The sequence below is a fragment of the Chelon labrosus genome (assembly GCF_963514085.1).
Source record: "Chelon labrosus genome assembly, chromosome: 14".
Taxonomy (NCBI): Eukaryota; Metazoa; Chordata; class Actinopteri; order Mugiliformes; family Mugilidae; genus Chelon; species Chelon labrosus.
Window position 1 is genome coordinate 9,020,508 of NC_140347.1, and position 26,890 is coordinate 9,047,397.

General features: G+C 42.8%; 1 protein-coding gene across 2 annotated transcripts in view; it reads left to right on the forward strand.

Annotated features, from left to right (window-relative positions):
- cd2ap (CD2-associated protein) overlaps window positions 1-26,890 on the forward strand; it is a 75,309-nt gene that overhangs the window by 26,872 nt on the left and 21,547 nt on the right. The window contains exons 4-12 of one of the 2 annotated variants that reach the window (XM_084559798.1): window positions 2,221-2,321; window positions 2,636-2,798; window positions 3,483-3,661; window positions 8,444-8,531; window positions 9,583-9,677; window positions 12,077-12,175; window positions 15,904-15,957; window positions 20,774-20,822; window positions 22,931-22,993. In XM_084559798.1, the coding sequence (XP_084415924.1) occupies window positions 2,221-2,321; window positions 2,636-2,798; window positions 3,483-3,661; window positions 8,444-8,531; window positions 9,583-9,677; window positions 12,077-12,175; window positions 15,904-15,957; window positions 20,774-20,822; window positions 22,931-22,993 (891 nt within the window). The remainder of the gene's footprint in view (window positions 1-2,220; window positions 2,322-2,635; window positions 2,799-3,482; window positions 3,662-8,443; window positions 8,532-9,582; window positions 9,678-12,076; window positions 12,176-15,903; window positions 15,958-20,773; window positions 20,823-22,930; window positions 22,994-26,890) is intronic. The other variant, XM_084559799.1, reaches the window with a different exon arrangement.

The following is a 26,890-nucleotide window of genomic DNA, read 5'->3' on the forward strand; positions in this document are numbered from 1 at the left end:
TGTCTATGTCCTTTCATGAATACAGATACAGTCCTGTTTAAAAAAATCTTTTGCACCCCTCAGAATTTTCTGCATTTCTGAATAAAATTTGTTTAGACAGACCATGAAAGTAGATAAAGAGAACCCAATCAAACAAACGAAACAAATATATTATACTTGTGAACTTGTTTATTTGGGAAAATGACCACCTCTAGTATTACAAGTCCATCAGGAGCTTTCTGAGGACCTCAGAAAAAGCTAAAGGACATGTACAGACAACTGTTACCCTCCACAGGACATATGCCACCATAGTAGAATAGTTTGGTTTAAGGGGAATTACCGTTTTTTTTACAACCTGGACCTTATTTCTGGCATAAAATATGATCGTTTACTCACCCATATAACTATGGTGTCATTTGGAGTCATTTGGAGTCGTTTAGATCCAGTAGAGCGCTGCATATATCTATATAGTGTGAGTGATAGGGGCACCGAAATGCAGCCTCTAAATAACACATTATCTGCCGCGAAACTCGTTCATTTCACCAATATTTTGTTATGATACGCTAGTGTTATTCCCCAAATGACACCAAAGTTATATGGGTGAGTAACCGTTACCCTCCACAGGACATATGACACCATAGTAGAATAGAATAATTTGGTTAAAGGGGAATTACTGTTTTTTTTTTTTTTTTTTTTTTAACAACCTGGACCTAATTTCTGGCATAAAATACGATTGTTTACTCACCCACATAACTTGGTGTCATTTGGAGTCGTTTGGAGTCGTTTAGATCCAGTGTGAGTGAATGGGGCACCGAAACGCAGCCTCTAAATGACGCATTATCTGCCGTGAAACTCGTTAATTTCACCAATATTTTGTTATGATACACTAGTGCTATTCCCCAAATGACACCAAAGTTATATGGGTGAGTAAGCAATCGTATTTTATGCCAGAAATAAGGTCCAGGTTGTAAAAAACTGGTAATTCCCCTTTAAAGGAGAGGATGCCTGGAAGTGAAACAACACTTGATTCCAGCATCAGAACCTCATCCTGTATGTGAAACAAGGGGGTTGTAATGTCCTTGTTTGGACCCGCTTCGGTGCATCTGGTTCCAGGACAGCTTGCCATCATTGACCGACCAACGAGTTCTGAATTATACCCGAGAAAATTCGAAAGAAAAATGTCAGGACATCTGTCTGCGAGCTGAATCTGAAGAGAAACTGGGTCACGCAGCGAGACGACGAGCCCAAGAAGACAAGTTGTTCCACAGAAGAACGGGTAATGAAGAACAAAATGAAAGTTTGGGAACGGCCAAGTCAAAGTCCTGACTTTAATCAAATAGAAATGTTGTGGAAGGACCTGGAGCAAGCAGTTCATGTGAGGAAACCCACCAACATCTCAGAACTGAAGCTACTTTTATTCAGAAATGTAGAATATTCTGAGGGGTTGCAAAATCTTTAACTGGCACTGTACGTGAGTTGCATACCTCCACCATATCTCGCCTTGCTCAAATATCGTCAGCCTCATAGCATAATTTCCTAAGTCATATTTTAACGTTTTCAGAAAATAAAAAAAAATAAAAAAAATTTTTTAGCAAGCACGTGCAGAATATTCTTTATCTTTCACATCTTGCTATGGTTTCTACGTTTACAAAGAAAGAGGAAGAACAGACCTCAAATAGTCACGAGCACGTTAGAGCAGCTCCAGTGTGTTAAGGCAACCTAACCACTGAATGCTCTACCTGCAGCTCTACCTGCTTGTGTTTTTCCAATTTGACTTGACTTTGTGTAACCATCCAGCTCAACAACTGCTTTCCTGAAGCCGGCTTTGAAGCCGCCGCGCTGACAGTCGCGTTTAATTGTGTTCACGCTGATGTTGCGCCTTTCGCCGTCCTTATCGATGGATCTTTAAAATGCGGCGAACGTTCTTTCTGCATGTGTATTTCTTTTTTTCTTTTTTTTTTGTCTGCTGAATTTTCTCTGCTCAGCTCTGTTTGTACAGCAGGACGTGTCTGCTTTACGCCACGGTAGCTGCTTGTGGAGCAGTCCTAGGGCTCCTCGCGGGGCGCGGCTCTCGTTTGCCCTCCCTCGGTGGGGCCCCGCATCTTGCTCGCTTCCTCACCTGGCCGTCCATCCCACCTCCCCCTTTGATATTCTAGGCCAACCAGAACGCTCGGACACACCCTTTGCGTTTAGCATGTCGCACGCTGACACGGTTGACTAAATGCCAGTTCTCTTCCGCAGAGCCTAAGAAGAGGCAGTGCAAGGTGCTGTTTGATTACCAGCCGCAGAACGAAGATGAGCTGGAGCTGAAAACCGGAGAGATCCTAGACTTCATTGAAGAGGTACTTTTGATTATTGGCTTAACAGTTTTGTGACTAGTGAAGGTTGAGAAAAGCAAAGTGGACTGTCATTCACCGTGATCCCTTGTTTGCTTTGGCCTATTTAATTCCTGACCTTTAAGTGTTTAGACTAGACACTAGGCTTCAGTTTGTTTTTTGTGTGTACGGGTGTAATGTTACATATGTTGTGGTTTTAAACACTAAGGCTGTGCTGGTTATTTGAGCAATGCAGAACACCAGGCTAAGAAGCATGTTCCTTATTGACAGTCTGACCGTTGCTATTTGATGGAGCATTAATTCATGTTTTCTGCGCGCAGGTTGAAGAAGGCTGGTGGAACGGCAGCTTGAACGGAAAATCGGGGCTGTTTCCCTCCAACTTCGTCAAAGAGCTGGATCCCATGGGAGAGGACGGGGACCCCAAAGAGCCCAAAGAGCTCAAAGAGCCCAAAGAGTCCAACGACGCCACAGCAGACGAGATTGGTAAAAATCAGAGCGACGTTGTAGAGCTGCATCGGTGCAAAGGGCGTAACCTTGTTGGGGAAAAAAAACACAACAACAAAAAGATAAGGAGTACTGGAATGTTTGGTTACGCACTTGATCTGAACTTCATGTAAGGGGACACTGTAAACAAATGGTTAATTCAGTGCTAATTTGGCTTTGTTTAGCTTGTAGCGTCATGTGCTAACATCATAACACCTTGACCGGCAGTGACACCTGTCTCTTTCAAGAAGTGTTTGTGTTCTTTTTGCACTGTGGACGTGACATTTGTGCCAGGAGAGCGTAGTAATGGAGCTATTCATGTGTGACTGTAGCCAGGCTGAAACAAGCCTCAACAGGAATGTTGGGCCAATGTGCCGTTTGAAGCTTCGTGTCTTTAGCTCTGACTGGGAGGTACAGCGGTTCTTTAAACACCACATAATAGCCTGGAAGGCAGGTTGTGAAAGACTGTGCTATGCGAGGAAGTTTCAGAGTTTGGAGCCGCAGCCACCGGTACACAACCTGCAAGAACTGGTTTATAACCAGTTGGTGGTTCGGACTCCTTATCCGGTTTACATTCGAGTGTTTAAAGATGCTGACACACAAACACTACTTGTCAGAGCTGTTCCTGTGCAGTGCAGTGAGATGTAATGCTCACGCCTCCCTTTGTTGCATCTCCTCACCCAGATGGAAGCGGAGCAGAAAGCGCCGCCACCCCCACATCGCCTCCGCCCACCTCTGGCAACGGAGTCATCGCTCAGCCCAAGAAGATCCGAGGCGTCGGCTTCGGAGATATTTTCAGGGAAGGGTCGGTCAAGCTAAGAGCCAGAGTGCCCAGCGCAGAGAGAGAGGACAAGAAGGAAAGGGTAAGTGTGATGCCAGCAGTAAGGGAAATATGTTATCTAAGTGACACATGAATATGTCACACATTGGCTCAAGCAAGATCTCACGCACTGTAAGATGTGTGAGTGTGACTGTTAGAAATCTATGTGGGGATGCTGATTGGTCACATTTTTTAGAATATCTTTGAGCAAGTGTTTTCCAGTGCAAATTAGTTTATGTATTGTTCAGCGTAGGTGCACAGAGAGACATAAAAATTAGGTACACTCATGAAAACAAGTGCATCCTAATATAACAGTCCTGCACTATATCCCTCTTAATGAGTGGTCTAATGTTCAGGTTATGTTGAAACAGCATCAGAATGGTAGTAATTCAACCCTGCTCATCATTTATGTAGTTTTCTGTGCTGTTAAACTGGATTGATTTAAATTTAGTCCAGCCCACTGTCCAAAAAGAGGTTGCTAGAATAATAGAAACTTGTACAACACAGTACAGTTCAATAGTGCTACACACCACAACCTTGAAATTGAAAACCCAGTTGCATCAGTTGAATCTCTTGGTTGTTTTAAACACATGCTGAATGCCACAATCTTCATGATGCTAAGATTGAGCGCAGGACTGTTACATCAGAATGCATTCGTTTTCTCTAGTGGGCCCAATAAACTGCTGAGTGGATTTCCATGCACCTCATATGTACCTGCTTTATGGACACTAGGGATGCACTGAAAATTTGCTGCGGTTGTTGCTTGGACGTGTTTTTTCGGCAATAAAAGTCCGTAAAATTTTGGCTGAAAAAAAACGAAAATGCACTTTCGGGCAATTTTCGGACAAAAATTGCTGCGGTTGTTTCTTGCACGCGTTGTTTCAACGATAAAAGTCTGTAAAATTTTGGCCAAAAAACGAAAATGCACTTTCGGCCATTTTCGGACAAAAATTGCTGCGGTTGTTTCTTGCACGCGTTGTTTCAGCGATAAAAGTCCGTAAAATTTTGGCCAAAAAAACGAAAATGCACTTTCGGGCAATTTTCGGACAAAAATTGCTGCGGTTGTTTCTTGCACGCGTTGTTTCAACGATAAATGTCTGTAAAATTTTGGCCAAAAAACGAAAATGCACTTTCGGCCATTTTCGGACAAAAATTGCTGCGGTTGTTTCTTGCACGCGTTGTTTCAGCGATAAAAGTCCGTAAAATTTCGTCCAAAAACCCGAAAATGCACTTTCGGGCCATTTTCGGCCGCAAATTTATTGTAGAAACAAGACGTTGTGATGATGCAAGCAACAACCGCAGCAAATTTTCAGTGCATCCCTAATGGACACTTATTGCTTCAGCTGTTCCGAGTATCGACAACTTTGAATTAATGATATTCTAACCAGTCAGTACTTAAATAGCTCATGTTTTTGTTAAATGAGTTTCTACCTGGTGTAAAATCTGAAGCTCACATGCAGTTAGGCCCGGAAATACTTGGACAGTGACACAGCCTTCATCATTTGGGCTCTGCATGCCGCCACAATGGATTTGAAATGAAACAGCTGAGGCGCAGTGCAAGTGCAGACTTTCAGGTTTAATTCAAGGGGTTGAACAAAAAATATCCCATGAAACGTTCAGGAATGGCAACCTTTTTTATACACAGTCTCCACATTCCAGAGGCTCAAAAGTAATTGGACAAATTAACATTACTTATAAATAAAATGTTTATTTATTAATAGTTTGTTGAGAAGCCTTTGCAGGCAATGACTGCCTGAAGTCTGGAACACATAGACATCACCAAACACTGGGTTTCCTCCTTTGCCAGGCCTTCACTGCAGCTGTCTTCAGCTGTTCCTCGTTTGTTGGTCTTTCCGCCCTAAGTTTCGTCTCAAGCAAGTGAAATGCAGCTCTATCAGGTTGAGATCTGGTGACTGTCTCAGCCATTGCAGAATGTACCACTTCCTTGCCTTAAAAACCTCCCGGGTTGCTTTTGCAGCATGTTCTGCATCGTCTGTACTGCGAAGCAACCTCCCATCAACTTCATTTGGCTTAATCTGAACAGACAATTTATCCCTATACACTTCAGAATTCATCCAGCTACTTCTGTCTTCTGTCACATCATCAAGAAAAACTAGTGGCCCAGTCCCATTGGAAGCCCTGTGTGCCCATGCCATCACACTGCCTCTGCTATATTTGTCAGAAGATGTGGTGTGCTTTTGGATCATGAGCCGTTCAAAGCCTTCCACATAGTTTCTTCTTCTCATCATTCTGGCACAGGTTGATTTTCGTTTCATCTGCCCAAAGAATGCTGTTCCAGAAATGAGCTTTCTTCTTTTGATGTTTTTTTGGCACAGTCTAATCTGGCCTTTCAGTTTCTGAGGCTGATTGATGGTTTGCACCTTGTGGCGAACCCTCTGTGTTTGCTCTCATGAAGTCTTCTTCTTATGGTGAACCCAGAGAGTGATCTCCACTTGGGTGGGTGCACCAAACTGTTGATTTGGCCACTATTAACATTTCCGCTATTCTGTCTAACGGATTTTTTTAGCCTAAGGATGGTCTGTTGGCCGCACAGCAAAGGCTTCCAAATGCAAAATGTCATACATGAAATCAGACCTTTTACCTGCTTATATGATGAAAGATTATCGAGGGAAAAGCCCATGCAGCCCATGGAATAGCTTTTGAGTCAATTGGTCCCTTGAAAAAGAGACGGTTACATGTTAAAGAGCTGTAATTCCTAAACCCGTCATTCAAATTTCGTGTGAATACCCTTAAATTACAGCTGAGAGTCTGCACTTGAAGCTCGTATCAATGATATAACTGTATCTTGAACATGTTTTGGTAAACAGCTAAAATTACAAGACTTGTGTCTGTATCCAAATATACAGTATATGGACCTAACTGTACACAGCAGGGAGAAGCAGAGGGAGACAGACAGATGTGTATTTTCTTCTTAGTTCTTTTTAAAGCACAAATACCAAATATAACCACATGATAGATAGGACCATATATGAAGTTAGATGACCTAACATTTAACACATCAAGCAATTATAGAAAATAATAATTAGTTGCAGCCTGAATGAAACAGGCTATTAGTTGTGATCAGTGTTGTGCAAGTTCACACTAAACAAGAACTAGTTCAAAGTTCAGTTGGCACAGATGAAAGTGAACAAGTTCATAGTTCACATTTTTTAATTTTGAACTAAGTTCATAGACTCCAAAATGAACAGTTCACATTTTTCATAAATTTTTTTAAAATGAGCAGCTTCGAGCTATTCTTGTTCAATAGAATCTCCAGCCCTTGGTATTTTTTGTCCGCCAGGATCTGTGTTGGCTGCTTTTTTAAATAACCGTTGACTATCTATACTAGTAAATAACTCAATGTTTGTGTGGATCAGTTGCTGCTGCGGTGCCGGAGGCGGATTTATCTTTCAGCAATTGCACGTCGGCAGCTGTCGTAAAACTTTTTTTTTCCTGAACGTGGGTGAACGTGGTTATTTCCCTCCAGATTTAGCAAAAACTCACGTCTACGCTCAGTTCACAGTTCACAAAAATATGAATATTCAGTATATATCAATATTCATGCACAACACTGGTTGAGATAATGGAAACGGCTAAATACATGAAGGTAAATGTAAAAATAAAAGAACGCTGCAGCACTGATGTGTCACTAACATAAATATACCTTGTATGATTTAAGGTGTGTGGTTGCCTCTGTTGTTTTATGGTGACACTGAAGGAACGCACCCAGATTCAGATTCTGTTTGTTGTGAATACACTCGTTTTTGCTCATCAGCACATAAGAGCACAATTCAAACAAGAATTTGCCTCCTTCCCTTAACACACTATTACAGGTCACTGCTGGCTTTTGTCTTTGAATCTGAATCAAAATTTTTTTCTTCATACTTTATGAAATTTATATACTTATAGGGGAACTGTTGTTTTTTACAACCTTGACCTTATTTCTGGCATAATATACGACCGTTTACTCACCCATATAACTTTAACCGCGTACATCCATATAGTGGGAGTGACTGGGGCACCGAAACGCAGCCTCTAAATGACACATTATCTGCCCTGAAACTTGTTCATTTCACCAATATTTTGTTATCGTACGCTAGTGCTATTCCCCATCAGGATGATGATAACGGGTAACTCTGGACTTGACGGGGAATAGCACTAGCATATCATAACAAAATACTGGTGAAATGAACGAGTTTCGCAGCAGATAATGTGTTATTTAGAGGCTGCGTTTCGGTGCCCCATTCACTCCCACTATATGGATATACGCGGATCTAAATATCTCCCGAACGACTACAAATTACACAAAAGTTATATGGGTGAGTAAATGATCGTATTTTATGCCAGAAATAAGGTCCAGGTTGTAAACAGTTCCCCTTTAACCTAGTATATACTGCTGTTAATATTGCTTGATAACATAGAGTCACTGCTGAATTAGCGTAGCGTTTAACTCTCCCCCTTTTTCCTTTCTCTCTCTTCTTCACAACAGTCTTCACACTCTTTCTTCACCACTAACTCAGCTTCCCTCGCTCTCCTCCACTCCTCGCATACCGCCACATGTCGCATGCCCTCACACTCGCCTCTCCGCAGCCTCGGATGCAAGCGATTCTTCTTTTCCCTCCATGTCCTACGGTCGTGAACCTCTAACCTCATGATTAACAGCTCCCTTCATCTAGCGTCCATAACCAAACATGGTCGAGGTTCCTCCACTCATTCCAGCTCGGACACACAAACTCTCTTGTACGCGAGACTCCTTCCGCAAAAAGCCACATAGTCACTCATGAGCGAGAAGTCATTCCCATCTGTATGGTTTGCTTCATTTTAGCCTGTCCCATCATTACCATCAGCTGCAAAGCCCACGCTTGTCAACTTGACGGACGGCCAGAGAGCAGACGGAGACGGCAAATCAAAAGGTAGATCCCCAAGAACGTACTTAAGGCTTGCTTTGCCCTTTTGACGGTCTAGTTTTATGCTAGCTGATTGTTATGTGGAAGCCTTTGTTTTTTCATTTAGCCCTATGTTTATTTAAGCTACAGTTATCATTGTTCGTGTCCATGAACAGTGTTCCGGAAACGTCATTCAAATGTTCAGGCTTTAGTCAACAAGAGCCAACTAGAGTCTAGCTCTGAAAGTGTGGGTTAGAACTACTTTGACATTGAAAAACTCAAACTTGTGGAGTTTTCTGCTCACAATAATCATCTCCTCATGTGAACCATGCCTGGCAAAAAATATCTCAGAAGACTAATTTGATTTACCAATAAGTTCTGGTTTCAAAGGAAAATCAAAGAGTTCAGGTATTATCAGGCCCAGGTTCTCTAACAGGACCCAAGATGATCTGATTTGGAAAAAATCCAAAAAAAGAAATAAAAGTCACAGGGCGACAGAAGTTTACCAAAGAGTCGCTTTACAGTCCTGTTTCTTGGAAATTTTAAACTCTTTGACTGATGAAGCAAAGGTTGAATTGTTTGTGAAGAAGCATCAGTGCATGCCAGCATGAAAGCGCCTCCCAGAACCGAAACACGGCGGTGGCAGCATCATGATATTGGTGCTATTTCTGTATTTGGACAGCTTACTGTCATTAAGAGGGAAATGTCCCAAGTTAATCAAGGCAGGACTCAGTCAGAGCCTAAACCTAAGCCTGTAAAGATGCTATGGCATGACCTGAGAGAGTTGTTCACACCAGGCATCCCATAAATCTGGCTGGACCGGGGCAGCTCTATGAGGAAGAACGGTCCAAAATCCCCTTTAAAGTCGTGCAGATCTCTTCATATCACCAGTCTGTGAGCAGTTAATGCAGAAAACAGACATTAATACTTTGAAATCAGTTTAGATTTTTGGCTTTTGGATTGAATAATAGCCTTGAAAAGGTAGACGTTGGTACATTGGTGATTTCTGCATGTGGACCCCTGTAGTCTGTGTCCCTGCCTTAATTAATAGATGCCAATATTTCTTTGGTTTCCTCAGCAAAAGAGTACTGCAAGGTCACGTTCGGTTTCACTGCCACACACGAGGATGAGCTGACCCTGAAAGAGGGTGAAATCATCCATATACTGAGCAAGGTAAGCTTCAAGGTGCTTTCTGCTGTAGTTGTGAAATCGGCTGGGGTTACCTGAGGACAGTACAGCATTTCAGTTTAATAGAGTTCCTTATGTCATCTTGCATTCTCGCTCACAGCTGCTGAATTGATTGTGAAGTTTGAAACTTAACAACCCACCAACCGGCAACAAAGTCAAAGTCTCACCTGACTGCAGCTTCCTGAAGACGCATTTATAGTGCCTGCTGGGTTATTTGCATGTTACCAGAAAGAGGTTTGCAGCAGTCCCGGAAATCCTGTCAAATTCCTTTATAACCTGTCTCCTAAACCCAGTTCTTAACACATTTTAAATGAGTTTAAAGCCGTCAGTACTCAAGATAAATATGGATCTGGATATCACTCCCAGTACACAACACAGTGAGGGAATCCAAAATAATTTAGTGGAGTCGTATTATAAGAGAACCGTGTGAAAACAGTTTGAAATTCCAGCCAAGAATTGACACATTTTTTCACGTAAGGCCAGCTTTGTTTTGAACTAATGTAGAGTCACACACAAATGTTTGTGTAAAGCTTGTTACATACTCCGCAAGAACAGAGAATTTGTTCTCTCTCCAAGGGCTGCAAGATTAGTGTGACGTCACTCTTTTCTCGTCGCTTGTTCTCGACATCTGCATCCGGGCGGAACTCTTTTTTCTCGCGTGGCGTCCTGCATCTGTTCTGTGATTAGTCAGAAATTGGAAGCGGGCGTGGTTAAAGCAGAAACGTTGTCATTCCCGCCATTTTCCGGTTGTGCAATGGGTCGTTTTGAGGATTAGCTGGCCAAGGTGGTGAGAAAATATGAGAACCTGTACGAGACATCTTTGAGAAGGACCCTGTGAGGGAATTCCTTCCCGGGAATTCTGCAGTTGAGTTTCTCGTAAAGTATAAATGACCTGGTTAGAACGAACTTGTTCTTCCCACTTCGAGGAAACAAAATTTCTTTGTTCTTGCTACTTTCCGTAATGACTGAAGCACAGTGTCTTTTCACATTTCTATCTTCTACCGAAGCCATCTGACTTCTTAAAGTCATTGCCACCTTTCATAATGTGCAGACAGAATGACCTTATAACACCGTGCACATATCAGGCCACTAGGGAACACCAGAACTCTTCTCTAAAAGTCTTCTACAAAAAAGAAAAGAAAAAGAAAAGCATCTGTTGCCAGTGATCTATCGATTTAGAATACAATACTGACGCTACAGGCAGCTGAACTTCATCAAGTGTCTGTAAACCACCCTCTACAGCGCTCTGCGTTCGAGGGCGGTACCCGGTTGGGATATTCCCAGCCAGGATGCTCTCCATGGTGCAGCACCTGTAAAAGTTGGAGAGTATTCTGGTGTCCATGCCAAACCTCCTCAAACGCAGCAGGAAGAAGAGGCGCTAGCCGTGCGGCGTGACCAGCTGAGATCCCCACTGATGTTGATCCCCAGGAACCTGAAGCAGCTGACTCTCTCCACTGCTACACCGTCAAGGTAGACGGGGCGTGTCCTCCTACCCTGAAGCCTCCTGTAGTCCATAATCATCTCCTTGGTCTTGCTGACGTTGAGCAGGAGGTTATTGGCTGAGCACCACGACGAAAGATCTCTAACCTTCTCATCACCGCCCGTGATGCGGCCAGTGATGGTGGTGTCATCAGCAAATTTGATGATGGTGTTGGAGAAGAGCAGAGGGCTGGGGATACATCCTTGGTGGGGGTATACGGTATATTGGGCAATTTAAAAGTTTGGAACGTGAGGCCACGCTGAAAATGTGGTAAACCTGTGCTGCAGCAGCATGTGGTACGTTTCTAGAGCTACTGTAGGAGAAGGTGATGGATGAGAAGAAGGCTGTGACTCCATTTTCGTCTTTCATGCTTGTTGAGGGTCTTTCCATACGTTGGATGTGACTGTCAGGTAGCAGGGGGAGAGCTGCGTTTCAGTCTCAACACCGTCTTATATGGGCTAATAGCCTGCCATTGAGAATAACTCATTCTCATTCTTTCTTCTGAATCTCCCAAGTTTTTTTTTTAAAACCCTCTGTCTTTAGTCTCTTTGGTCTTCGTAGTTGATGGTTTTTATGTAGAAAGCTGACTCACATTCGAGAGTAAACCAGATGAGACACACAATAGACACATGATCACTCAGGTTTGTCTTTTAATAGCAGGAGAGTGGAGCGGCAGGAGCATGGCTTCTTCAGTGTCAGTGCTCTGTGTATTTAGGAAAGCTGGCGCCATCTAGTGGAGAATGTGGAGAAGTGCCAGAAGTATTGACATTAAAAGACATTTAGTTGTTTCATTATGAGTTGAGTTTAAATAAAGAAATACCAGGCAAAAGGAGACAAGGCATAGTCGTTATGTCATCTACATTTACTCATTTGTTATTTTTCTTTTCTCCTGGTTCTCTAACAGGACACAGGAGAGCCCGGCTGGTGGCGAGGAGAGGTCGGAGGCAAAGAAGGCGTCTTCCCTGACAACTTCGTCGCCGTGATTTCTGAAGTAGAGAAAGATGTGAGTTAAGAAACGACAAAACAACACACAACTGCGATTTTTTTTCCCAAACAATCAGCTGCTTGCGCTTGGGGTGTCGAGTGAAAGTGTTCCAGCCTCAGGTGTTACAGCCACATTAGTGTTTGCTGCAGTTCTGAGATGTGACGATCTGGGCGTGTCACTTCTAAACCTGTAGTTCAGGTCATTGGATCTGGACCGTGGAGAAAAAAAACAAAACGTTCCAGTCTTGTCTGACAGTAGATCAGCTCATGCTCCTTATGAGCACATTGATGTCTTGTGGTTGCACAAACAACCGAATAAAGTAATTATTAACAGAACAGAAATGCGTTGGATGTCATTGTGGGATCATTCTGTGGATCCCCTAATGCACAGGTGTCAAACATAAGGCCCGCGGGCCAAATGCGGCCCACCAGATGGTCTAGTCTGGCCCGCAGCATGAAATTACATAGAAGACTGCAATTTTTAGTAAGAGACGTGGACAGAACACAACACTGAGACCCAGGACTAAACAGCAGACAGCAATGTGCCCAAATTGCACTTGTTTTTCTTAAGAAATTTCTATTTTTTTTTCTTAAAGGATACTTTATTACTAATCTACTTCTTCTTTGCGCTAAAACAAATAGAAAATATTTGGAGTTGTCGACACTTATAGGTTGTTATTCTGTTGTGTTACTGGTCCGGCCCGCTTGAGATCAAATTGGGCTGTATGTGGCCCCCGAACTAAAATGAGTTTGACACCCCTGCCCTAATGCATTAGAGTCAGTAGGCATCCTTTATAATCAAGGATAGCTTCCTGAGCAGGACACCATCAAGAGGTGCATGTTTTAGTACTTTACTTTAGTCACACAGATCTTGTGTTTACAGCATGAAGGCAAAAATTTCCTTTGATGCAAAATAATTACACTTAAAGTGGCTCAAACATTTCGGCCCCTTTTGATTTGGTGACACCTGTAGGTGGTGGTGGGGGTGTTGGTTGTAAGAGTAGGTGTGATTTGTCACTTCTGGTCGCAGAATTCTGAGGGCAGCAAAAACACAGCCGTTGCTTTAATAAAACAGTAATTTATTCCCCCCATCGTTCTGTGAGCAGCCGTGATTTTATGCGGCGCACAGCGCGAGACCGCTAACAGCAGGACGCAGTGAAAGGAGGAGGAAGGAAGGGATTTTCGTCCCGTGGCTTTTACAGAAAGATCTGCGTAATCCTTGTGTCAATAACTCATTCCCTTTCCTCCCGTGTTGAGCTCACTCTTTCATTATTCCACCGCTTCTTCTTCCATTTGCTGTTACCTCGCTGAGAAGTTGGAGGCGTGCAACGGCGCTGTGCACCAACTGCTAAATTGCTCGCAGTGTTTCCCGCTGATTGGGTGTCAGAAAATGCCATCCGATCAATGACCGCGGTGAGTCTCTGAACGCGGCGTCATCGATTGATGGCAGTTTAGCGTTCTGCATTCATATCCAGATGTCTTTTTACAGAGATTATGGACAGCCAGCTTTTTTTGGTTAGACTCTCATTGAGTGCAGTCCTAAAGGAAGGTAGGAGACGGCTCCTCCCAGAGTCTAGAAGCTGGAGACTTCAGCCAAGATGAGGTGGAAATAGAGGAAAGACAGAGTGACGGGATGGAAATTAATGTAAAGGAACGTTTTGAAATTGATCAAAGTTGCTGACAGCGTGGGAAAGAGGAAGTGATGAGTCGAGCAGCGTTAACCACAGAGGTTGGAGATAGAACTCGCGAACACATCCTTTTCACTGAGGTTTTGTCTGAGCTTCATTCAAATTAAAGTCTTCCAGATTTCCTCCTTAATAAGAGATTCAGAAGCAAACACGTCAGCTACGACGGGGGCCATTTCTGAATGTATAGATGTATTTGTAGATGTTTTACCGTAAGTGTCCGCCAAGTGACGGATCAGAAACTGAGAAGTAGTGACCTTAACGTAAACCGTCTCCTCAACATCAATGTGACCACAACAGTCACTGTAATGGTTAGGACAGATGACTCTTAGTATACCACAGGGGAGCTTTATATAGTCCACTTCCTTCCACAGCGGGGACAGTGTTCACAGCTACTGGTCCAGATTCAGGATTTACTGCAGTGTTTCCCACACAGTGTTAATAATATGGCAGCCCACCAGGGTCTAATTTACTCCACCATGGTCTCATAACGAATCGGAAATACTTTTGCACGTTTCAGACAGCATTGCGCTTGCGTTTTGCTAGCTAGCTAAACTTTATAAGAGCTAGCTAGCAAAGTTAGATAGAACGTCAACAGTTTACCGCAAATTAGGTTTATTCGCTGATACTTTATTTAATTTTACATACATTTGCCCTTAGAATGTCATACTCAAAAGCGTTTAGTTTAGTATTCCTGTAGATGAACTGCACAGGCTGCTGCTATTTGTTGCTAAATCCAATATCCGCGTTATTACGGTGATTTAAAGACGGACTGATACAAAACTCATAATCTATGCGCCATATACTGTATAAATAGTTTTTAATAGGTGGCATAGCATCATAATTAGGGGCTTTTATTAAGACAGTGGAACCAGCCCCTCCCCCACCCACACAAATACAACATAAAACAACACCAGGGTCTCATGAAATTTTGTGGGAAACACCGCACTTATTTCCTTATGACATCTCTTGTGATTTGGACTGTTCATAAGTTAAACATTCAACTAGGGATGCACGATAACTTTTTTTAAAAACCGATACCGATGACTGTCCGCTTCCAAAGGCCGATACCGATACCAATAACCGATAACATACCTGAAGATGAGGAAGACTAATGAGCAAAAGCCTCGCTGGCGTCCTCATACGCCTTCAAAACCCCATCGAGTCGATGCCTATGTTTCAAATGACTTTTGAAGTGGCACTTTCTTCAAACATTTATTACAAACAGCCAGAGAAGTGTCATCCTCGGAAACTTTGGAAAAAGTCCAACACCACCGCCGCCGCCGCCATGTTGTTTGTTTACAGACGTATGCACGTTGTGCTGCGTTCAAGTGGTGACGGTAGTTCCCCGTTCCCGGTTTGAGAGTTGTTTTTCCGGCCTTTTATGTTTCTGTGGTTTATGTGTAACATCCTGGGTAATGGCAGCTACTACTAATGCTATATTATCGGGGCCATTCGTTATGATATCGGACTTATCGGAATGACGTCATAATCATCAGACCGATAATTATTGTGCACCCCTAATTGTAATAGGTGCTGTATTGCTTTTACAGGTTTTAAACAAGCTGATTTGTGGTTTTAGTGCACTCTTATTTTATTTGAGTGGTCAAGGTCATGAATGAATGAATGAATGAATGAATGAATGGGCGGATGAATTCCTCAGACTGGTCGCGTGACCCGAGCCTCGACATGAGGCGTAACGTTCATGACATCATCTAATTATTACTACGGGGCGGTCGGCACGGCTTTACTTTCCCACATCCCAGATACAGAAATCCTGTTTGACTTCTGCTGAAAGCTTTTCCACATGACTAACGAGGCCTCTTGATAATCAGCCAGATACATTTTGCAGTAAAAACGCTTACTCAGCTCTTCAAGGCATCTTAAATGATTAGGGGGTGCAGCTTTTAAAGAGCGTATTCAGGTCATGTTAACATTGTTGGAGCACACAATTTGAAGCGCTCTGCGTGAGTGTGTTTGTGTGTTAAATTCTGAACTGAAGACAAAATCCTTTGAGGTGCCGTTGCAGAAAGTCATTTGAGGCCGTGTCCTTGTGTTTCAGGCTCCCGCATCGAGAGGGTCGGTCAAATCGTCGCCTAGGCAGGACCCGGAAGAGGTAAGCCCTTATGAAAGAGATCTTGATTTGCACACTCTTGTGTCAGGGGGGGTTTTTGTGCTCCAGCACTGCATCAAGCTCATGCTAATCCGTGTTTATTATTACCTGCGGTTGTGTTTTAGTTCTCGGGTTACACGTGCGCACACAAATGAGTCTGGTGTTTGTCGTGTACTGTTAATGTTTAATTCATTTTTTTGTAAAGGCTTTAAGGCTACAGCTGTCACCATATTTGCTGTGTGGCGTTACCATGGTTGGAAGGGGATGCTCTTCACGTGTCCTCCCTCTCCTGTGCAGTCTTATAACAGACTGACCCAGCTGTCATTACCCGATTCCTGATAATTGGTTAAATTGCTTCTTCTCCATTGTCCATTCTACCATACTGGTATTGACCCCAGCTCCAGTTTAGCTTGAAATGAGAAGCTGTCAGATAAACTGATATGCTTCATTAGCTGGAGAACATCTGAAGGGAGATTAGTAGAGCTTCCACAAGTCTGCTTGGTTCCCCGGTAACCGAGTATTGACCCTGGATTTAAGTCAAGCCAGGTCCAAGCTATAATTACTAGGGATGCACCCTGAAATTGGGGATTTTGGACGAAAATTGCTGTGGGTTGTTGCCTGCATCATCACAACATCCTGTTTCGGCCGCGTTGTTTCAGCCGTGTTGTTTCGGCGATAAAAGTCTGAAAATTTTTGGCCGAAAAATTTAAGTCACCAAAAGCAAAATTTTCGGTGCATCCCTAATAATTACATTATATTTACTCTGGGTCTGTCTACGATCACCTTCCTTTAACTCAGTATGCCTAAAAGGTGAACGGATCTGAGCAGACTTCCTGTCAGCTCTTGGTGTCATAGTCGTCACTGTATTATGAGAAATAATGTGTATCAATACTCTCTTGGATTGGATTTAGGGATGCACCAAAAAATTTGCAAAAAATTGCTGCGGTTATTGCGTGTATCACCACAACATCCTGTTTCGGCCGTGTTGTTTCGGCGATAAATTTTCGGCCGAAAGTGCATTTTCGTTTTTTCGGCCGAATCTTTTTGGACTTTTATCGTCGGAACAACACGTGCAAGCAACAACTGCAGCAATTTTCGGATTGCACTTTGGATTGGGTCTGACATCTAGTGACCAACAAACCTCAAATACTCAAATAAGAAATGAGAAGCTGCTCATTGCATCAGTTGGGGTTAAATAACTAGTTAAATCCAGGTGGAGACTTTGTTTTTTGGCCAGGCAGTGTAGTTTATACTACAAAAACCCAGACTTTCACTCTTAAACACACAATAAAAACTGGAACTGTCAGTAAAATATGTTTGCTTTAAGCTAACTATGTTATTGTTGTTGAAACCATTCAACATAATGACAAATGTCGTCCAGAATATTGTTGTCTAGGCGTCTCCGTTCCTATTTATCCAGGGGGGGGGGGGGTCTCAGCCGACGGTATAGTGGTCGGTATCTCACCCTCTGTTGAAGAACGTAGTGACAAAGAAGCTCCCAGTTAAAAACAACGCGGTCTCCGTGCTGCTGGGTAGGCTTCGCCCCTTGGCAGGTGCAGCAAACCAGCGTGACGATAAAAACAAGTGCAAAAAGTTGCAAAGACGATCCCAGGTTCCGCATCTCTGTCCCCCGGCACACAACGTTCAAATAACACTTACAGTATATAAACCACAAAAAACTGTTAAAAAACTGTCAAAAGACAGTGCAGGCTGTAGTGGGTTGCACGCAAAGGAGCCAAATATATAAATCACATAATGCATAGCTCCATCATCAACTTTAACCTGTTGAAAATACATTAATTTATGCTCTTAGCATGAATAAACACTGAAAATTGGACAATAGTCATATGATTAGAATTCTACCCAGAGGTAATTGAAAGTGTTTTTCTAGAGGTGTGAATGTGTGAAAACAGACATTAACCCTGGTAACGGGATGGCATTTCAGCCATGACAAAACAGCGTTATCTTAAATATGAGGCGAGACCCACTGGGGTTATATAGTATGATTGAATTAAAAAAATGACTTGCCTGTAATGGCTGTCAGCAATCGGAACGTCCTTGCTGATTATTAAGCCCATAGGGGTTTGACTCTGTCTTCTGTGGAAAGAGGTTCCAGTAATGGTGATGAAGGCGACAGTGTTCAAGTAAATGTCGAAAACTGCTGGTAAAAAGAGATATTTACACTTTTGAAAGGAGTCTGTGTAGCTATAGCGCGTCTAACATGCGTTATCAGGCTTTTACAAAACATATGACTGAAACTGTACAGCTGCGAAAGGAAACCATACTTGTTACACTGAAGTGGCAAATATGCTGTTGATGTGTTTCTTAGAATCAGACATAATCTTCTGTTTTGGCATTATATTCACGATCAGACGAAAGTACGTTGTTAGATCTGTCTACTGGCTAAAGAATATTTAATAGCAAACACTTGAAATACACTATATTACCAAAAGTATTCGCTCACCCATTCAAATGATCAGAATCAGGTGTTCTAATCACTTGGCCTGGCCCCAGGTGTATAAATTCAAGCACTCAGGCATGCAGACTGTGAAACAAGACATTTGTGAAAGTATGGGCCGCTCTCAGGAGCTCAGTGAATTCCAGCGTGGAACTGTCATAGGATGCCACTTGTGCAACAAATCCAGTCGTGAAATTTCCTCGCTCCTAAATATTCCACAGTCAACTGTCAGCTCTATTATAACAAAATGGAAGCGTTTGGGAAAAACAGCAACTCAGCCACGAAGTGGTAGGCCACGTAAAGTGACGGAGAGGGGTCAGCGGATGCTGAAGCGCATAGTGCAAAGAGGTCGCCGACTTTCTGCACAGTCAATTGCTACAGAGCTACAAACTTCATGTGACCTTCAGATTAGCCCAAGTACAGTACGCAGAGAGCTTCATGGAATGGGTTTCCATGGCCGAGCAGCTGCAGCCAAGCCACACATCACCAAGTGCAATGCAAGGCGTCGGATGAAATGGTGTAAAGCACGCCGCCACTGGCCTCTAGAGCAGTGGAGACGCGTTCTCTGGAGTGATGAATCACGCTTTTCCATCTGGCAATCTGATGGACGAGTCTGGGTTTGGAGGTTGCCAGGAGAACGGTACATTTCAGATTGCATTGTGCCAACTGTGAAATTTGGTGGAGGAGGAATTATGGTATGGGGTTGTTTTTCAGGAGCTGGGCTTGGCCCCTTAGTTCCAGTGAAAGGAACATTGAATGCTTCAGGATACCAAAACATTTTGGACAATTCCATGCTCCCAACCTTGTGGGAACAGTTTGGAGCGGGCCCCTTCCTCTTCCAACATGACTGTGCACCAGTGCACAAAGCAAGGTCCATAAAGACGTGGATGACAGAGTCTGGTGTGGATGAACTTGACTGGCCTGCACAGAGTCCTGACCTGAACCCGATAGAACACCTTTGGGATGAATTAGAGCGGAGACTGAGAGCCAGGCCTTCTCGACCAACATCAGTGTGTGACCTCACCAATGCGCTTTTGGAAGAATGGTCAAAAATTCCTATAAACACTCTCCTCAACCTTGTGGACAGTCTTCCCAGAAGAGTTGAAGCTGTAATAGCTGCAAAAGGTGGACCGACATCATATTGAATTCTATGAGTTAGGAATGGGATGGCACTTCAGTTCATAGAATGAGTAAAGGCAGGTGAGCGAATACTTTTGGTAATATAGTGTATGTCTGTGTGAGTTTGCAGATATCTGTAGAAGTATTTTAAAGTAGCACCCATCGCTGCCTGCTTGTCTTTGCACAGTGTCAAATGCATTCAGTACCCCGGTGGCTTTCCGATGTAAAAGAAACCGAAAGCGACATAAACAGTATTTAAAACGATAAAATATGAAAGAAGTTTAAAATAAGCCAGAGTAAAGATAAAGCAGGAGAATAAAAATCATGGTTAAGTACAGTAATAATGTGAGTATAAAACATTTTGTTGTGTTCAGTGCTATCTCAAGCAAGTAAATGTGGAATACAAGAAGCCCAAGGATGGAACCTTGAGGAACACCCCGGGTTTCTTATACAATGTTAATACTATGGCGTTCCATTCACTACAAGAGCAGTTACAGTGTAGTTAAACACCAGACTAGAAAACGTCAGAACCGTTGTTTCAGACCAAGAAGGCATTCAGCTATTGGGAAAAACAGCCCCATCCATGATATGACTAGACCTAAAAAGGTCAGCAGATAGTACCCTGTCATGGGGTATGGGTGCACAAATGAGATAGACTACAAAGACAAAGCAGCTGACTTGCTGGAAGAGTTTGAGCCGTCTTCAAATTCCAGTCTGCTCTTAGCATGCACACTCTTTTCTGTTAGCTGCCGTGTTGTCTGACTAGTGCAATCTCCCTGCAAACAATGAAATAATAAAATGTAACTGTGGAATTTCTCTAAATAAGATTCAACTGAGAGCTATTTTGTCAAAGTAAGTAATGAGGATGGAAGGAAGGCTGGTGTACAGGCTGGTCAGCGTCACTGAAGTCAATGTCATAAGTCCATTAACATATTGGACTGTCACTGGACGCTCATTTGGGGGGAGAAAAAAAAAATGACGCAAACTCTAAAAAAATGCACAGTGTGTGTTTATTTCAGAGTCAAGTAACGCAGTAGAAATGGGATTCACAATTTAACAGAACTAAAGACGACAAATTAGATTTTCCTCATTTAGACCAAACCTAATTTATTGTTCCTTTTCCCTTCCCTCTGTATGGTGGTGGTGTCTGTTTTTGGGCATGGCTAGATACCAGCGTAGTACGTTGTTGTGTCGTGTTCTTCTTTGATTTCTCTCTGACCTATTTTATTCTCTCTCTTTTAGTCTTCCTCTCTGAAACCGAAGAAACCACCTCCGCCGTCAAAAAGCACAGGTGAGGAGCACTTCGTACACTGCGTCTCATTCAGTGCTTTCAAGTCGGCGGTGGCAGAAAACAATTTCTGCCTCGGATGTCTCTCAGTGGGCTGCTTTCATTTTGAGACAAAATCACACCTTGTACTCCCACCTTCAAGAAGTGAAGAAGGGCAAAGCTTCCTTGGTGGGGTCTATGACAAAGTCCGCTTACCGGGGTTTTAGCAAGTTACTTTAGTCTCTTTACGGAATAAAATACCTTATACGCAATCAGAATGGATTGAATATCAAAGTATAACAGGACACCATTATGTACTCCCATTAGGTTAGTAAAAATACCCCAAAAACATGAGTCTAGAAAGAGATTTCTGCAAATCAGGTCAGGTGAGGTCACACCAAAGTGACATCAGAATTGTCGCTTCGTGTTGCTTGTGTCTTGGTGACAAAGTTGCATTTTAACACACCACTGAGACTACTTGACTTAACTTCCAGGTGGCAATGCATTCTGCGCCTGCATGAAGGAAAAATAACTTGATATACATGCATGTATGTGTCAATCAAAGGCGTAACCAGAAGAGCTACTATTAGCTAGGAGGCTAAGTCCCTCCGATTCCACTTCAGAGCAGAGGAGCCAACCTTTAGTGAGGGTTAGGATCAGAGGTTGCGCTAGACTTTTTCGTTGTCGGTCATTTTGACTGACAAGGTCATAAAAATCCCGTCATAATCAATTTTTACCCGTCACTTAAATTTTTTTTTTAAGTACTTTTTTCAGAACAGTATTGACTTTAAATGGTAACAAAAAAAAAAAAAAAGGTTCGGCTGCCGACACGTTTTGTCCGTACTCGGAACGGGACTGCTAGCGTAAACGGCTCTTAGACGGTACCGTAGCGTTGAAGTGCTTCGGTGGTATGCAAATTCCATTTTGGTAGCCGTTAGCCATGGTTAGCCGAGCTCTGACGTGTGCCAGGAAATCGTGCACCGACAAAAGTTCCGCGATGTCTGGAACGCAAACTGCGATGAGAGACAAGAGCCGATTAATGAGGTCACTCGCCACCAAGTGGTCAGCGTGTGAATTGCAATCTGTCAAAATGACGGATGGCCTTCAAATTATTCCGTCAGTGACAGAAAATATTCGGTTAACGCGACCCCTGGTTAGGATTATACCCGAGTCACAGACAGCGGTGTACGACGGGAAGGTATGAGGACTTTCTGGGAAACCCTTTTTAAATAAAAAAAAAAAAAAGCTGCCACCTCTTCTACCTTATCAGCACGATGTCTTACACCTCTAAGCAAAGCTCATATCTGCTATCAGCACAGGAACGGCAGAGGGGAACTGAAAGACCGAGTTGCTTTATTAAGACAACGACTTAAGCAACCTTCAGTTAGTCCGACAGCATCTAATGTTATTCTGCTGGTTTTCGAAGTTTTAAAAATGGAGATCTTTGGTAATGCTTTAAGCAGAGCTGGTGTAACGTCCAGACGCCCAAATAAAAAGTAAAAAAAGTACTTCCTCTTTTGTTCGCTCTTGCCAAACAAGTCAACAAAGTCTACACTGGCCTTTTTCTTCGCAGCGGTTCGGTTTAACCATAAAAGCACTCATGCTTGTTATCAGCCGCCAGCGTCTATAGTTTGCAAAATGCGCACTTGCGTGGTTGTCTTTCCTGTCTGCACAGGAAGTAACACGGAGTTTGCATTCATAGCCCTCGGCCCCTGCACTGCGCTGCATCTTGATGGCGCGTACATCTGTTTTCTGAGTCATCAGGGAATATGTGTTGACTTCCTGCGTTGAGAATCTTTTTATGTGTACGAGTCTGTTGCATTCAGCCATACAAAACCGCCATGTGATGTAGTCGTTTGGCGGACGGAGCTAAAAAGAGGAAGTATACATCACAGAAACAAGTCTGTCTATCAGTGTCTGGTAGAGGGGGGTGTGTGCTTTTCTCTCTGTGTGTGTGTGTGTGTGTGTGTGTGTGTGTGTGTGTGTGTGTTTGTGTCTCAGTCAGAGAGCTGTGGTTTCATTAGTGGGATTGTTCTTGTGAAAGTGTGTTCCTCCTCATTGTTTGCCGAGTCTTGAACCAGTCGGGTCAGACGGACAAGGTGACTGAATGTGGGCCATGTTTCGTTCCTCAGCTCCCAAGCCAGAGGTCCCCAGCGCCGACAAGAAGCCTCATCTCATCAGGACAGAAGACAGAGGTGCAGTAGGATTCTCCCACCTTCCTATCTACCTTTACCTTCTCCCATCTCATCCTGCCAGGCCTTCACATTCACCGCTACGACTTTTCTGTCTAAATTTGGCAGCGCAGACTCTCTTACTCAAGACGCTGTTGGGTTTCTTCCTCTTAGCCTTGACTCCGTTGCTGTTTTGGGGTTTTCCGTTCTAGAGAAGCTGCTTTGAGAACAGAATAACTGGGTTCCAAGGTGTGTTATTGCGTAAATGTGAGTTTAAAGCGCAGAACGTTAGCTTACACAAAACCTCCACAAGAGCTAAACTTGCTCTGCACCTCTGAGGAAGATGAGATGGCTGAATGCACCTACAGGAGCTGTGAACTACCTGCTACCAGTTTACATCTTTGGGTAGTGACAATCTGTTAGTGAATGGAAAGATAACCAAAAGAACGAGGCTTCAATCCACAGTTGCTCAAGACTCACATTTTAGCAAGTGGAGAAAAATAAACAAAAGACAAATCTTTTATAAAAGCAGCCCGACAAAAGTTATTTTCCGTCATCAGTCAGTTGTCCGTTCTTTCCCTTTTTCCCCCCGAGCTTCAGAGATTCATTTTTACATTTATTTTTGAACATTCAGAAACCAAACGGAATTGCTGAATTAAATTTAATTGATTTATTTTATTAGGCAAAGCATTTTCCGTCCAATATTTTTGTGTTCTGCCTCTCAAGATGAATGATTATTGGCGCGGCACACTTAAAATGAAGCTGAATTATCAATGACATCTCATATTTTACTCTTTCTCCAGGCATTTGGCCAATTAGTACTAATATTAAAGTCATCTATTTTATATCTTTTAATATTTTGGATGAATTTGCTGAGATATTTATATTTGTACATATATTTTTGACATATCTTTTCTTTCTCAGGATATTTAACTGTGCTAGTCAATAATCATGGACTGATAAACAAATCATGCGTTGAACATGAACATGAACAGACTGCCTGATGTTTTGACATCGGTGGTGGCTGATCTGCGACGGCAGGAGGCATTAAACGGCGCTTGTTTTAATGATGCAACCCCATCACAGGTTGAGGCGCGCTCCGTCTGGGGAACCTTGTGCTGTCGATGCAGTTTCTGTCTTGCACACATAAAATGAGCAGGATGTGTGTGTCCAAGAGGCATCAGAGAAGCTTTGGTGTGGCATTTCAGAGCTTTATAACTCTATATTAAAATGCTCTGCTGCAAAATATAACCATAGAATATAAAAATATAAAAATCAGTGATAATGATATGAGTGTATATTAATTATACGCTCGGTATTTAAATAATAAAAATACTTAATTTTAATAAAAGCAGAAGGTATATACAGTTATGAGAAAAAGTATGTGATACCTTTGGAATTACTTCGGTTTCTGCATAAATTGGTGATAAAATCTCTTCATCTAAGTCACAACTATAGACAAACTCACAAAAAAAATTATATGTTTTCATGTTTTTATTGGACACAGCATGTAAACAACATGGTGCAGGGTGGAAAAGGTGTGTCAGCCTTTGGGTTTAATAACTGGTTGACCCTCCTTTGGCAGCAATGACCTCAACCAAACATTTTCCGTAGTTGCAGATCAGACCTACACAACGGTCAGGAGCAATTCTGGACCACTCCTCTTTACAAAAACAATTTCAGCTCAGCAATATTCCTCTATTGAGGTCATGTCACAGCATCTCAGTCGGGTTGAGGTCAGTACTCTTGACCGGGCCACTCCAGAAGGCGTATTCTCTTCCGTTGAAGCCGTTCTGTTGTTGATTTGCTTCTCAGCTTTGAGTCGTTGTCCTGTTGCGTCACCCATCGCCCGTTGAGCTTCAGTTAGGGACAGATGGTCTTAGATGTTCAGTTGGCGGACACATGGTTTTAAGTTTTCCTGCAAAACGTCTTGATAAACTTGGGGATTCATTTTTCCGTCAATGATGACAGTCCGTCCAGGCCCTGAGGCAGCAAAGCAGCCCCAAATCATGATGCCCCCTCCATCATATTTCACAGTTGTGCCATTTTTTCTCCACACATAGCGTTGTGTGTTCCTTCCAAACAACTCAATTTGGTGTCATCTACAGAATAGTTTGCCGGTAGTGCTGTAGAACATCTAGATGTTCTTTTGCAAACTTCAAACATGCAGCAATGGGGGTTTTTTTTGGACAGCAGTGGCTTCCTCCGTGGTGTCCTCCTATGAACTCCATTCTTGTTAAATGTTTTACTTATTGTAGATTTGTCAACAAAAACGTTAGCATGTGCCAGAGAAAGTCTTTAACTGACACTCTTGGATTCTTCTTCACCTCATTGAGTTATCTTTACCGGATGACCACGTCTAGGGAGAGTAGCAACAGCGCTGAACTTTCTCCATTTGTAGACAATATGTCTTATGTCTGTGAAGGTTCTCAGTCATCCAGGTCATGGTATATCCAAAAAAGGCAACTGGACTTGAACCTTTTTTGTAGACAATCTGTCTTACCATGGACACATGAACATCAAGGCTTTTAGAGATACCTTTGTGACCCTTTCCAGCTTCGTGCAAGCCAACAATTCTTCATCGTAGGTCTTCTGAGAGCTCTTTTGTGCGAGACATGGTTCACATCAGGCACGTTTTTCAGTCAAGGCACTGCAGCAGGAGAAATTAATCCTCCATGAGCCAATCACATCAATCCGTCATACCTTGCATACACAAAGGAAAAGATCTTTTCACAGCAGCTGTAAATTTGATCTGTCAAATAATGTTTTTCTTGTTTTGTTTTTTTTTGCCGTGTTCCTGTTCCCGAGCTTCACTCCGTTAAATAGCCCTACATGTATTTCCACGAACTGCACAGAAATAATTACCGTGATTTGCCGTGGCGTACTGTACACTGTATAAATAGTACACAGCCGTGAGAGTGAGCCAAAATGGAGCCATCACTAGTACACCTGTGCTTTCACGATGCCTGCGATGAGGACGGCCTGTAGTTAAAAGTTAAAGTGCTCTAGTTTCTCCTATTTAAAGATGTGGCAGTGATGTTAAAGTTGTAACAAAAGAGGCAAACTAGATGCTATTTACTGAATAAGAACAAGAAACAACAAAAAAAACAAGATGCAGTATTAGTGTTTAGAGCGTTTACTCTGAGGCACAGAGGCAGCAGTTTTTCGCCACTTTTGCAAACGCTTTTCAAGTATGTGTTATTTCCCCTCCTCTGCACCGCAGAGCTTGCAGGGTTGAGATGTTGGCACGCAGATTTTGCGTCCCATCTCTGCTTTCAGCGTTTCTGTTGTGTCAAAAACATGAGTCACAAAGTGCAGATGCATGGACCCACTCCGTCTCATGGCTAACAACTTTTTTTTTTTTTTTCCCCCTCATGTCGTCAATTCAGAAATCGGCCTCATTTCCACCAGTTTGCGTCTCTGCGACTTTTTTCTTACTGCCTTTGTGGAACTGGCACCTTTTGGCTCATTTGCTTTCTCATCCCGCTGCCTCTGCATGCTTCTTCCTCACATAAGTGTTTGCTTCAGTCAGACTGTTGCCAGGGAGGTTCTCCGACAAGCGAGGCATCTTTTCTCAGAACCCCACAAGGCTTAGTTAAGTTCAGTACGATGGGCCCGGCTGATAAACACTCTTTCACACTGTAACTGTGTCAAGCACTCCTCCAGAAAACACTCTGGTTTCCGTTTTCTCCATCCTTCTAAATGTCATAAAATACCCCATCATACAATACAGGTGATGGCGTTTAAACCATTTTTCTTAACAGTTAGCAGACATGAAGGACAATCAAGTCACTGTTTTCCCTCCCTTCTGATGTCTGACAGCATGACCTGAACATATGTAGTTACTATGGACATCAATAGCAACGGAACCTTAAATTGCTGAGAATGAACAAAGAAACTTTCCCAGCAGAACGATGATTT